This window comes from Apodemus sylvaticus, chromosome 6, assembly GCF_947179515.1.
Source record: "Apodemus sylvaticus chromosome 6, mApoSyl1.1, whole genome shotgun sequence".
Taxonomy (NCBI): domain Eukaryota; kingdom Metazoa; phylum Chordata; class Mammalia; order Rodentia; family Muridae; genus Apodemus; species Apodemus sylvaticus.
This window is the reverse complement of record NC_067477.1, coordinates 95341814-95356146: the sequence shown is the minus strand read 5'-3', so window position 1 is coordinate 95356146 and position 14333 is coordinate 95341814. Positions and strand designations below refer to the sequence as shown.

Below are 14333 nucleotides of genomic sequence, written 5' to 3'. Positions count from 1 at the left end.
GACTACCACCTCCACTGATGTCTAAGAAACTACAGATGCAACCTAGGCCCCGCCCCTGTCTGCGACGGACTCCTCGTGACGTCACATCCCTGAGCCGGAAGTGTGTCGGCTCGCTGGCGGGAGGCTTGTGGGCGGCAATGTGGGTTGCCGCGCTGGCGTGAGTGATGCGCTGGCTGCTGCCTCTGTCCCGCACAGTGACACTGGCCGTCGTGCGCGTGAGGCGAGGCGTTTGCGGGCTCGGGATGTTCTATGCGGTGAGGAGAGGCCGCAGGACCGGAGTCTTCCTGAGTTGGTGAGGCGGAGCCCGGCAGAGCCCTTTATTCTAAACACCTAACAGTTTAGCCCTTCCTCGTGGCAGTCAAATCCTCCCAAAGAGAACACATTATCACTGAAGCCAGAATTTACACAAGGACTCCCGTGTTCTGATCCTTCCTGTGTGGGGTTGTTTTGTTTTTTGATAAGGACCCCACGTATACCAGAGTGCTGAGCTCATTGGTTTGGGCCACCACGCCCAGCTTCCTCGTGTTTTCCTCTTTTAAAAGGTTTTCTTAGGGTTTCTTTTCTCGAGCTGATTATATACCAAATTGAACTGGTCGTTCTGACTTCACAAACCAAATGTAGGGATTGCAGATAGGCACCGTTATGCTCAATTTTTGTACTGCTGGGGTTCGAACTGGGACTTAGTGCATTCAAGGCAAGCAGCTGAGCTACATCCTCAGCCTCAACTGTTTTTAAGAAGGAAAATCATTGCCAGGTGTGGTGGCACATGCTTGTAATTCCAGCACTAGTGACGCTGAGGCAGGAGGATCACTACACGTTAGAGGCCAATATGGGTTATGGAAGAGAGGTGGGAGGAGGAGAGGGGGAGAGTCACAAGCTAGAAGCTAGTTTTTTCTAGTCTTTGGATCCTTGTTGAAGTCCTTGGAGGCAAGATGAAGTTTTCAGTTTTACTGGCACTGGCAGTTCCCAGGTCAAGTAAGAGGCAGGATCGGAGTTTACATTCAAGTTTGGGAGTATATGATAATAAACTTCTAATATCGTCGTTTGTTGTCCCCGTGCACCTGGATGTTTCCCTAGGCAAAGCTGGGGAAACATAGGACAGCCAGTACTACACAAAGAAGCCCTGTCTCGGAAAAACAAAAAAACAAAAACAAAATGTGGATACTGAGTTGTATATTTTAAAATGAATTTTATTAGTTTAATAAAAAAATTGTAATTCAGTTAATTTCTGCTCTAGAGAAGACACTGGGCCAGACTTAGTGGCACAAACCTTTAATCCCCGCATTCAGGAGGTTGGGAGGTAGAGACAGTCTATCTCTGAATTCAGGCTAGCCTGGTCTACTGAAGGAGTTTCGGGACAGGCAGGGCTACACAGAGAAATCCTGTATTGGGGAAATAAATGTTGAAATGTTGAAAGCTATGTCCTCACCAAAAAAAAAAAAAAAGTTGCACTTAATCATGTATGGAGATTTAGTTCATTAATTGACAAACCTTGGAATCGAAGTTTCCAGTAGACCTTGGGTTGATAAAGTAATGGAATATTATGCCGGCCTGAAATGAGTTATCAAAGATGAAATAGTATGAAGAAGCACTAACTATACCCTGCTAAAGGACAAAGCCAATTGAAATGATCTGCACTGTGGGATTCCAACTATCTGAAATCCTGGAACTAATAAGGAGATTGCAGAACAAGTCAGTGGCTGTCAGGGCTTAGAACTGAGGAGAAATGATTGAAAGCAGACAGGCTCTGTTTCCTGACAGGGTCGTGTGTATCTTAGGTTGGCCTTCAGCCAAACTAGCAATAAATCAAAGATGACCTTGAACTTCTGATCCTTTCAACTTCCCAAGTACTGAGATCACAGGTAGTTTTGAGATTGAGTTTCTATGAGGCTCTGGCTGTCCTGCAACCTGCATATAGATTCAGGTGGCGTTCAGCTTGTTCTTCTCCTGCCTCTGCCTCCAGAGTGTGGGACTGTAGGCACGCACCACCCCCATCATCCTGCAGGGGGTTTTTAAGGAATGAGATTGTTCTGCATGGTGTGGTAATGTAGACCACTGTCGTCATCTGTTGACTAAACTGTAGACTTAAGGATGTAAGTTGAGGAGGAAAGGAAGCCTGGGCTAATACACACACACTTCCAGGAGTGAGTGCCGAGCACAGGTGGACCGGTTTCCTGCTGCCAGGTTTAAGAAATTTGCCACAGAAGATGAGGCCTGGGCCTTTGTCAGGAACTCTTCAAGCCCGGATGGTTCCAAAGGTATGTTACTTCACATCAGTGTAACATTTTAACCTATGAAATGCCCTTTCATGTCCAGCATCACTACATTTGTAGAGAGGATGACTGTCTATTTTCCGTGCACATTAAAGGTGTTAATAGTGGTTCAGAGGCTAGAGTTATGGCTCAGAGGATTACAGTTTGATTCTTGGCACCCATGTTGGGTGACTCATAGTCTCCTATAACACATACATATAAATAAAAATACATTAAAAAAATAATTTCGAAAGAGTGGCGTGGTTTGGCCAGGTGTGTAGTACCTAGGATTGGGAGTTTGAGGCATGAGTGACACAGTCAGTTCCAGACTTGTCCTACACAGGAGGATCCTGTAGGAGTGAACTAAATAGAATCCATTCCTGCGGTAGCAGTATTTTCAGTTCTAGGACTCAGACCTCCATTCGATTGCTCAGAAGCGCTCACAATGTCACTAGGCCATAGTCCATAAGATGACACCACTGAAGTTTCTTTGCATTTCATGTGTGATGGAAAGTACCGGAAGCTGGAAGCCTACTATAAGAGACATCAGCCTTAAAACACACGCAGGACTCAGATCAGCATGCTGACTCTATTTAGAACACTGGACAAAAACAAAACAACAAAAACAAACAAAAAACTGTCTGAAACCCAACTATCTGAACCTCCCTTGGGAGTGGGGTTTCAGGAACTTTTTATTTACATATTCATTTGTGAACTGTTAATATCTATGGGATCCTAAGACACTATGGAGCTCCTTCAGGTACCAGAGTCTGGGATGGTTTGTTCTCAGTTACTCCTTCTGGTAGGTCCACATCTAGAGTGCCCCAGTCTGGTGCAGTAATGTTAAAAACTCTTTCAGAAGTTTTGGTTCTTAACATTCATATACTCTCTGGCTTTGGAATCTTCTTTCAGGGCAAGAAAGTGCACATGAACAGAAGTTAGAGGGGAAGACCAGCAAGCGGCCTCGGGAGCCTCTGGGTGAGGGGGAAGACCCTGCAGAGCCAGGGGCGAAGCACACAAGGCAGGACACAGAGCCGGCTGCTGCCGTGAGCAAGGAGACATTTTCTTATATGGGTATGCCTTTCTTTTTCAGGGGGTGAGGGTGGTCCAAGACAGGGTTTCTCTGTCTAGTCCTGGCTGTTGTGGAACTCATTCTGTAGACCAGGCCTGGAACTTAGAGATCTGCTGCCTCCTGAACGCTGAGATCTAAGGTGTGAGCTGCCACTGTCCTGCCTGAACCTTTCCTGAGTTCAGAATTTTTAATACAATTATAAGAAATTAGAAATCTTTTCTAACTTTTTCCTACCTTTAACTCCCTTGGTATAGGAACAAGCAAAATGTGGCCACACCCCATAGTGGGAAATCCATGTTGTCTTGAACAGAAACTCTAGCAGTGGTCAGTGCTCGGCAGGTCAGTGCTGTGGCCTCACTCTTTCTTCTTACAGGAGAGTCAGTCGTTGTCTACACGGATGGCTGTTGCTCCAGTAATGGGCGGAAGCGGGCACGCGCAGGCATTGGCGTTTACTGGGGGCCAGGCCACCCCTTGTAAGTAAACACGGCTGAGTGAGCCTCCCATTCACCAAGTCTTGGGCAGGCTTTGCTTATTTATAGATTTGCCGCTTACTGATGTATTCTTCTCTAAACCTGCTAGATAAACAGTGTTGGCTAGGAATACAAGAGCCACTGACTGATTTATATTGGTGCCAGACAGCTTGGTTGTTGACAGTGCTAAGTACTGAGACTTGGTGCTGTTTCCCTGGGTCTGAACAAGTCATAAGGCAAACAATGATGCAGGGACAGGGCACCAGCTCAGAATCCGTCCCATCACTAGACTTCTAGACTTGTTTTTGAGACAGGGTCTCATTACATGGCTTTGGTTAGCCTAAAACTCACCATGAGACCAGCCTGGCCTGGCACTAATGGACATCCTCCTGCCTCTGTCTCTTCCATGTGCTTGGGATGAAAGGCATATACTATTATAGGTGACATTTAGACTTTTTAGAAGATGCTTGACTTCTTCTAAAGTCAGAGGACACAGGCAAAGGTGTGAATCTGGACCATTCGCATATACCCAGTCCCTGTGGTGAACAACATGAAGTAATATCTGTCAGCCACCCCATGATCTTACACCAGGTCTGATGTTCATCAGGAACTGTTGACAGACACAGTTCATATGAATTGTTTATTAATTAATTTAAAAAGTATTTTTATCTTTTATTTTAAATATTTGTACATACTCAACATATTAACTAATTTAGGTAATGAGGGTGGAATTTTTTGATTGTTTTATCTCATTGTGTAGCCTGGGTGGTGGTAATCATGGAGATTTTCCAGCTTTAACCTCTCAGGTGCTGGGATTAGGAAAGGCACCAAGGCAGGCAGTTGCTCCGTTTTCATTCTACTACTCAGGAGGCAGAGGCAGGTAGCTCTCTGAATTTGAGGCTAACCTGGTCTACAGATTGAGTTTCAGGACAGCCAGGGCTACATAGAGAAACCCTGTCTAGAAAATAAAAAATGTGCACCACCATGCCCAACCTAGCATGATGAAGTCTTTAAATCTTTAACTTGGATCTTTTTGATTGTTTTTGTTTTTTGAGACAGGGTCTCAATGTAGCTCTGATTGTCCTGAAGCTCTCTATGTAGACCAGGCTGGCCTCCACCTCACACCACTCTTGCCTCAGTCTCCTGAGTTGCTAAGATCGCAGGTGTGTGGTTTTCTGGGTTTGTTGTTGTTTGCAGGTGTTGCTATGTGGGCCAGTGTCTTGTGGGTGCTAGGCAAGCATACCACCACAGGGCTGTATCCCAGCCTTGGTTTGGTTTTTGAGGTTGTTGTTTATATTTAGTTTTTATGTTCCAGTCGAAAGTGAACATTATTGTTATCCATTGAGAAGAATTGCTTTGGGAGTTAGCATTGTAATTTATTTTTCTTTTTTATGTTCTAAAACAGAAATGTAGGTGTAAGGCTTCCTGGGCGACAGACAAACCAGAGGGCCGAAATCCATGTAAGTTCCCAATAAACCTGCGTCTACCTCCTTCCATGTGACCACAAGTCCAGCCTGTTCCCTTCCTCTCCTGCCTTAGGTAGATGGTGTTGAAAGGCCACAAGAAGCTTCCAGGCTAGTAACAGTCTTTAAAGACAGTAATTCTAGAAAAAGTTGTGGAATCATGTTATGTAGGTGCCATGGGCTTTTGTAGGATTACTGTTCTTCACATAGAGAAGACAACATGGTGGTCCAGAAAGAGCAGTGGGTGCTTCGGTCTTGAAACACTTGATCGATAATGTAAAACAGCAAGCACTTCCTATATAGCATGACCGTGGACTTGCTCTTTCAAGGCAGCCTGCAAAGCCATCACGCAAGCCAAGGCTCAGAACATCAGCAAGCTGGTTCTGTACACCGACAGCATGTTCACCATCAATGGTAAGCTGTCCTACACACTGGGAAGGGAAACCAGCCTTCCTTCCTAGTAGTGGGTAGTGGGACAGTCCTGGTATCATTGGACTCTTCAGGTTCAGAGAATAGGAGTCTAGGTCTGCTCTTTTAGGGAGCTGGGTTCCTTGGCTCCATAACTAACCTGGGTCAGGGTGTGAGCAACTTCAGGTCACAGGGGTGGCTGCTTAGAAGCTCATGGGGGAAGCCTCCCTGAAGAAAACCCGTGCCCCACTAACTGGATGCAGCTAGCAGGAAGAGGAAAGGTTGGGGTCTTGAGACTATGCTTAATAAGTAAGGGAGGGCACTGAAGGAGGGGAAGCATACAGGCTTTGACTCAGAACAGGAGGAGCCATTGTGAGGGGAGACTATGGAGCAGGAGAGGTCGTCCCTCCTGCCGAGTGAGCCTGTGAGCATGTGTCCCCTAGGGATAACTAACTGGGTTCAGGGCTGGAAGAAGAATGGCTGGAGGACGAGTACAGGGAAAGCCGTGATCAACAAGGAGGACTTCATGGAGCTGGACGAGCTCACCCAGGGCATGGACATCCAGTGGGTGAGTCACCTCACATGCATGGCTGACTTGGCTGAGAGCATCACCATTGGAGGGGCTTGGTGACTAGGTTAAAGTAGCAGTTTCCATAAAGTTAATGTATGGATTTGTTAGCATGTGTTAGTTACATAAGCGTGGGTTTCGTTTCAGCATCTTTGTAAATGCACGCCGTGTGTTTTAGTTGTGCTCCCCTCCTCCTCTTCCCCTCATGAGTGCAGTATGTTTCATTGGTTCCTAAGAGGAGCATAGGCACCTTGGCAGTATCTACAGCACTGAAGAAAGTGTCTGTTCCTCTCTCGTCAACCATTAACTGCCTCCACAACCATTAAAAGCCCAGGGAAGGGAGAACTTCCCCGTCTGTTGACTGATCCAGTCCTGTAGGCCTGCGCTACATGTGTTCATGAGTGCAGTAGCCACGTCTTGCTTGGCAGATAGCTTCCTATAACATCCACTCTTTTCTCTTTAGCTTGATCGTGCTGGTGTTGGGATTGTAAGCACATGTCATCTCACCCAGATTAGATGCCACTGAGGATTGAGCCCCAGGCTTCCTCTGCTACCTGAGCTATGGCTCCAGCCCCAGTGTGTGTTACGGTTGTCCCCCAGTCTCTTCTGATACATGAGTTTTTCTGGGCGTGTGCTGCACCTGTAAGGATTGGGAAAAATTAAAGGGGAATTTTTGTTTTAACAGATGCACATTCCTGGTCACTCAGGATTTGTGGGCAACGAAGAAGCTGACAGACTGGCAAGGGAAGGAGCGAAGCAGTCTGGGGACTGAGCAGAGTAGTTGCTGCACACTCGGTCCCAAGGCAGTGGCTGTTTCTGCCTTGGAGAACACATGGAGGACACAATGTAACCTGTGACACAGCTTGATGAGAAGTGCTTAAATGATGGAAAGGAAGTGTTGAGTCCCACTTTTGTGAGATTTCAGGGACTGTGCCTTTTGTGTCAGTCTTAAAATGTTCCAGCTGCATTTTAGTAGGAGTCAGTAAGACACCGGTCACTGTGTGTGGCCTAAAAGTTCCAGAAGGTTTATTTTCCTTCCAGTTTGCACAAGTGCAAGACTCTTGCCCCTGCAGGGGCCCTGGGCCTCTGTGCATCAGAGGTGATGTGGTCATGTGGGACCCCAGGGTGCCTTGGGTGGGCAGAGCCTGCACGCAGGCGACCGTGACTCCCGAATCACCTTGAAGTAACAGCTGAGACTTAAGAATCAAGATGCATAAATATATTGCTAATAGATTTCTTTGCCTATTTTTTCTTAAAAATTCTGAATATAAATATAAAACATATTTGAAATTGTTATTTATTTTTTTAATAAAAGTATACAGGAATGACACAGAACACGTCTAGTCTGAGTTACTGTTAAAGGTGAGTGTCCTTTGCTATCTAAAACTAGAAACTGAGAAAAATCTCTGTGGATGGATGGTCTGGTCAGTTCTCATGCAAGCCCTCATATTGCCCTTACGCAATGGAAGGTCATGGAATGACAGAAATACTAAGACAGTGCTGCCACTGGGCTGACTCTGAGTTCCTTAGGATCTGGGAAGCTGGGCCATCTGCTGGAGCCCAGGATGATAACACCACCTCTGGCAAGCAGTGACAGCCTGCCCTGCGGATTGCCCTGTGACAGCTGTACGTTTGCATGTCACAGAGTAGGCCTCCCAAAGTTCTCAGGAAACACTGTCTCTGGCAGTGCAGGCGGTGGCCCGAGTGACGCTAGGATGCCATCTCTGCCGACTGGGTGTGTGATCTGTGGAGTAATACAGCTCAAAGTCCTGGATGAGGGCTGCGGAGAGGTGGCTCAGTGGGTGGGAGTGCCAGCTTCATTAGCTCGGGGACCTACCCTGAGTTGAGAACCCCGGCAGCATGCAGCAAGATGGGAATGGCCAAGGCTTGCTTGGAACCCCAGTGCTGTGTGGGATAAAGACATCCTTGCAGAGTTGGAGGACATCCAGCCTGGCCAAATCTGAGCTCTAGGTTCAGCAGTGAGAGCCTGTCCCTAGGGAACAGGGCAGAAAGTGATAGAACAGGACTTGTAGTGTCTGGTGTCTTCTGCTGCACCTCCACACGCATATAAACACAAAAATCCTACTTTAGAACCCGGTGTGGTGGCACACACCTTAATTTCAGGGTTTGGGAGGTTGAGGCAGGAGGTCAGGAGTTCAAGGTCAACTTAAGGCTATTTTGCACCTGGCTGTGGTGGCGCATACCTTTATTCCCAGCACTTGGGAGGCAGAGGCAGGTGGATTTCTGAGTTCGAGGCCAGCCTGGTCTACAGAGTGAGTTCCAGGACAGCGAGGGCTACAACGAGAAACCCTGTGTCGAAAAACAAAGCAACAGGCTAGCCTCAAACTTGCAAAATAGACTAGACTTCCCCCCCCCCCCCCCCCCACTGGGTTTCTCTGTGTAGCCCTGGCTGTTCTGGAACTCACTCTGTAGACCAGGCTGGCCTCAAATTCAGAAAACTGCCTGCCTTTGCCTCCCAAGTGCTGGGATTAAAGGCGTGTGCCACCACCTCCCAGCGCCTTTTGTTGTTGTTGTTGTTTTTGGTTTTTTTTGAGACAGGGTTTCTCTGTATAGCCCTGGCTGTCCTGGAACTCACTCTGTAGACCAGGCTGACCTCGAACTCAGAAATCCGCCAGCCTCTGCCTCCCAAGTGCTGGGATTAAAGGCGTGCGCCACCACCGCCCGGCTGCCTGTAGCCTTCTTGAGGCTTGTCTATTACAGTGCACTTCCGCCTAAGATAGGGTTTTATATGTACACCCAGGCCAGTGAGGCTTGAACGGGGTTGTGCCTGCCAGAGAGCAGTCTTCCAACTAGCTACACCCCCAGCCTCTTAGTGGAGCAGTCTACCAACTAGTTACATCTCCAGCCTATCAGTGGCTCTAAATTTTTTCTAAGTTATGTCTGTAGTACTTTCAATGAGATGTCACTACAATCAAGGGCGTTTGAATGCTTGGTCCCCATTTGGTAGCTCTGTTTGGAAGGCTAAGGAAAGGTGACCTTGCTGGAGGAAGTTTGTCCCTCGAGGTGAGGTTTAAGAGCTTAAGGACTGGCACTTTTTGAGTCTGCCCCCATGGTGATTTGAATGAAAATGGCCCCCAGAGGCCTAGAGGAAGTGGCATGAGACAATCAGAGTTGTCTTGGTCATGGCATCTCTTTACAGCAGTACAACACTGACAAAGACATCCTTTCTGCTTCCTGCTTGCTTCCTCCTTGAGGTGTGAGCCCTCAGCTGCTCCTGGTGCCAGCTGCCATGCTTTGCCGGGTGATGGTGGTGGGTTCATCCCACTGGAATCCTAAATCCCAAATAAGTCCTTCCTTCTATGGGTTGTCTTGGTCATGATGTTTTATCACAGCAGCGGACAAGTAACTAAAACTTGGGGTTAGGGAGCTATGCCAGGTGCCAGAGGGGGCCAGAAGCCATGGCTCCCCGCTGCAGCTAGAGTTGCAGGTGGCTGTGAGCTGCCTGATATGGGTGATGGTGAAAGGATAGAAAAGAATACAGCCTAACTCTAATGACCCCAAGAAGTCAGAAGTTTAAAATGCTATCTCGCTTTGTTAGAAACTAGGTAAAAGGTCACATTCCTGAGCCCGCCCTTTGTTTAGACCTAGTAGAAAGGCCTTGAATAGGAGATCCTGGCCCCACAAGGTAACAGGAAATGGGCTAAGCTTATCTTGCTTCTGTAAACTGCTTACGCCATTACCCCTAAGCAGGAGTTCACGCAGCTATAGATATTCAAGAAAGTAGGAAACTAATTGGTCCACTGAGCGCTATAATTTAAACTGATTGGCCTAAAAACTATGGAGTGATACAAATCAATTGGCTCGCATTTCGCGGGCTCTCCATGCTAAGAAATGATTGGTTTGTGAGTCTCAGGCTTTGTCGTTTTTTTGTTTTATTTCCAAGACAGGGTTTCTCTGTATAGCTCTGGTTGTCCTGGAATTCACTCTGTAGACCAGGCTGACCTCGAACTCTTATAAGTGCTTATAAAACTTATAAAAGCTGTCGCAATTTGGCGCTCTTGGTCCACAGTCCGCTAGCCCTGCGTGGTGTATGGCTGTGGAACCCAGAATTCTGGAATAAAGAAATCCTCATGCTATTGCATGGAGACTGTTTCTCACGAGTGATTTGGGTGTCGCCTTCCAGGGCGTGGGGTACTAGGGCACCCTCGGTTTTGGGGGTCTTACAATGGGAACCAAACTCTGGTCCTCTGCAAGGGCAGCCAGTATTCCTAACTGCTGAGTCATTTCTCCACACCCCTATTTGTAGCTTTTTAAAAGAGGAGAGATCTTCACTGATGTGTACCCACTCCTCATGAGAAACATCTGTCCCTGCCTGTCAGGTATGCCCTATCTGTATTGGACTTCCCAGCCACCTTAACTTGGTCAAATAAAATCATTATATATTTTTTAATGGATTATTTAATCTATTCTGGGCCTGGTGGCACAAACCTGAGGCAGGAGGATTCCCGGTTCAAGGCTAGCCTGAGCAACTTAGTGAGAGTCCTGTCTTACATATAGACTAGAGGACTGGGTGCAGGAGGAAGGACGTGGTTTTGGAACTCGTGGAATGCAGCCCACGGGTTACCACAGCCACATGGGGGAACATGCATGTGGTACGGCCCCGAGGATCATACACATGTCTTGAGGACTTTGAGCTGTTATGGAGTTCTGTTCTGCTTGTTGCCCGCACATCTCTTTTTGTTTGTTTTTGTTTTTTGATACAGGGTTTCTCTGTAAACCTTGGCTGTCCTGGAACTCACACTGTAGACCAGGTGATGGTGTGTGCTACCACCGCCCAGTGAGCACATCTCTTTTTATCTAAGAATTATAGGAAAACTCTAAGGAGGCTTCCAGGTCTTCATTGGGCAGTCACAAAAATATTTCTAGAACTCAGAATAGTAATGCTGGTTCTCCTTCAGGCTTTGTTGCTGGAGCAGATTAATGATTGAATCACCACCCTAGGATAGAACTTAGAGATGTGACCACCAACCTTAGAAAGTATTTGGAAAAAGAAAATTGTTAGTGAAGCTACATTGAGTTTTTTTGTTTTGTTTTGTTTTTCGAGACAGGGTTTCTCTGTGTAGCCCTGGCTGTCCTGGAACTGTAGACCAGGCTGGCCTTGAACTCAGAAATCTGCTGGCCTCCAACTCAGAAGTCTGCCTGCTTCTGCCTCCCAAGTGCTGGGATCAAAGGCATGTGCCACCACCACACAGCTGAGATGTTTTTGCTACTGGCTCTGATGTAGAAAATCTTAGGAAAGAATTTGAAGCTCAGAAAGGCACACACTTACTAGTTAACTGAGGGACCTTTATGGTCAGGGACCAAGAACAACGGCAGCACTGGCTGACGTGACTCTCTGAGGCTGGACTGGTGACGATCGATTTCTTACACCTATTTTTTTGCCCTCAGCTTCCTGATACGATTTACTAAGAATTGCTGATGAGGGGCTGATGAGATGGCTCAGTGGTTAAGAGCACTGGCTGCTCTTCCAAAGGTCCTGAGTTAAAATCCCAGCAACCACATGGTGGCTCACAGCCATCTGTAGTAGGATCCTATACCCTCCCTAGTGTGTCAAGGATAGTATGGTCATATACATAAAATAAATTAAAAAAAAATTTTTTTTAAAAAAAGGAGGACCAGAGCATCCATACTTTTGCTGGGCGGTGGTGGCGCACGCCTGTAATCCCAGCACTCTGTGAGGCAGAGGCAGGTGGATTTCTGAGTTCGAGGCCAGCCTGGTCTACAGAGTGAGCTCCAGGACAGCCAGGGCTATACAGAGAAACCCTGTCTTGGAAAAAAACAAATTCAACCTCCCCCCCCCCCAAAAAAAAAGAATTGCTGATGAGTAGATATGCATTCTGAGGATTTAAGGTAGATATGATTATTTTTATATAAAAGTTTAGATTTGCGATTCTCTTAAGATTTTTACAAGATTACTTTTAAAGATAAATAACGAAGTAATTATTCCTTTCTTTGTAGCCACAATTTGCAATGTGCCAGCAAGAGAAGCTGGCTGAGAAAACTCCCTTGAGTGCTCACAGTTTGTTAATCTATAACAAGTTGCTTAGCTACAAATATAGTGAGTTTTTGGGATTAATTTGTTTTCTTTACCTGCACTACATAATGTTATTTCTTGTAACGGTATTGGCGAACACACTGTTTTTTTCATAATCATTTACTAGAAGAAAAGTAAGACGTAATCACATTGTAATTTTATACTGCTTGAAAGATTTTGCTGGCATATATAAGCTATGGAAGAAAGATAAAGTGTGGGGGCTGGAACACTGTTTCTTCAGCCATCGACTATGTTGGCCTCTGTAGGTATCTGGATCCACTCCTGCCAGCTGCTCTCCATACTGACCCCTCATCGGCTACCTGCCTCAGTTTACCCACCACATGGATACCAAAGCATGGGCAACTGGGGATAGAGCTCAGATAGATAGAGTTCTTGCCTGGTGCATGAGGTCCTGGTTCAGTCCCCAGGACCGCAGTGAGTATGGAAGGAACACCCTAATTGGTGGACTGAGGCAGCTGCACGAAACGGACTGACTGGGTGGGTGTGCTGGGGAGTGCACTCAGGGATTTAGACATGCTAGGAAATCCTGAAGCCGGTCAGCGATTCCAGTTTCTAATGTAATTAAGAGCCAAGAGTATTGTTCCCTGCACAGGAAAGCGCTGTCTTGCAAGCCATTGTCAAAGCAGCGTGTGGCGCTCTCTTAGCATTCCCCTGCTAATTGCCTTGCACTTTCCAGGGCGCAGCCCAGGCAGCCCGATCGCCTGCCACCTGCGCCTGCGCCTGCGCCAGCCGAGGACACTCATTTCACTCCTCCCAGTACTTGTGGCTCTCGCGGCTGCCTGCTAGAGCTAATTGCTCCTCTCACTTCCCGCCCAGGTGGGATTGACTGGAGAGCATCCGAGAGAGCCCGCTAGGGGTGGGATGGGTCTCTCAACCCTCACCATTTAGGATGCTTTTCTTTGATTAGCTCTTGGCATCCAAAAAAAAAAAAAAAAAAAAAAAAAAAACCTATCGAGTTAATATACATTCCACAGTGAGGCTCGGCCTGCCGCTCTCCATTTAAAGCCCGTTGTTTAACCTGGTGACCAAGTTTTGCTGGCTGCTTATCCCGTTACTGTCCACATGCCGCCGACACCTGCTCCCCTCGCGGCTTTCTTTGTCAGTGCTCTGTCTCCTTACCATCTACCTGGCTGTGGCTAGGGTCCCCATGTGTGCAGGAGACATCTCTGTGCGTTTGGTTGGTTGTGTTACCTAGTCCAAAGGAAAGTCCATTTCCCCAAATCCCAAAAGGCAAAAGGGACAAATGGCTCTCTTTGGTGCCCATGAAGATATCAAAGTCCATGCTGGCCTCCCGCTCCCCCAGTATCCTGACTGTTAGCTCTCCTCTCCTCCCCACCACCCTAAACCTTTCCAGCTCATGGGCTTCCTTTCTCCCCACTGTTCAGTTCTCCTTATGACCCTGATATTTTGGCTATGCGTTCTCCAGCTGTCTGTCTCTGTCCTTCCCCTCTCTGTTCTGTGTTCTCCCTCTCTCCGCTCTGTCCCTTCTTCTCTAATGGCCAGGTCCAGTCACCTGGCCATGTTCAGGCTACTACTGCTCTGTTTCTCTGCTCTGGACTTGTCCAGATGTCATCGGCTGTTCTTCCTCTCATATCTGCAATACAAACCTCCCACTTAACTCTACCATGGCATGGTCATGTTGTCAGGCTAGACAGTGTGAACTCAAAGGGTGCTTAGGGCCTCTCCAGATCTGGAAAATGGTAAGCTCCAGTCCCAGGAGTCCTTATCTTCAGTATTAGGCTACAGGTCCTTTCCATGATGTCACTTTTCTATGAAGCAAACGGTCTGGGATGACTTTGTATAAGTAGCATGAAAATCTAGCCTGGAACAGGTAGGTAGGGTTACCCTCACTCCAAGCTCTGAAAAGGCCTCTGCAGGGGAGGCCTACTGGATGGCTCAGCAGATAATGTCACCTGCTGCCCAGCCTGATGACCCAAGTTCCATCCCTGGAATCCACACAGTGGAAGGGAAGAACATACTCATTCAAATCTTCGTCTGACCACACACATGCCACGGCATAAACA

General features: G+C 47.1%; 1 protein-coding gene across 1 annotated transcript; it reads left to right on the top strand.

Annotated features, from left to right (window-relative positions):
• Positions 1-88: 88 nt before the first annotated feature.
• On the top strand, positions 89-7568 carry Rnaseh1 (ribonuclease H1). Its single transcript, XM_052186017.1, has 8 exons — positions 89-292; positions 2143-2258; positions 3165-3326; positions 3698-3797; positions 5200-5254; positions 5587-5671; positions 6109-6233; positions 6919-7568. Exons 1-8 carry the CDS (start codon positions 165-167, stop codon positions 7003-7005), a joined length of 858 nt encoding a protein of 285 aa, XP_052041977.1. The 5' UTR covers positions 89-164; the 3' UTR covers positions 7006-7568.
• The last annotated feature ends 6765 nt before the right edge of the window (positions 7569-14333 follow it).

What these genes read in the sequence shown, in the direction of transcription:
- Rnaseh1 (XM_052186017.1), top strand. Translation starts at nt 165, where the DNA reads ATGCGCTGGCTGCTGCCTCTGTCCCGCACAGTGACACTGGCCGTCGTG. An exon ending in TGGGGGCCAGGCCACCCCTT is followed by an intron (nt 3,798 to 5,199) that starts GTAAGTAAACAC and finishes GTTCTAAAACAG; the next exon opens with AAATGTAGGTGTAAGGCTTC. An exon ending in CAGCATGTTCACCATCAATG is followed by an intron (nt 5,672 to 6,108) that starts GTAAGCTGTCCT and finishes TGTGTCCCCTAG; the next exon opens with GGATAACTAACTGGGTTCAG.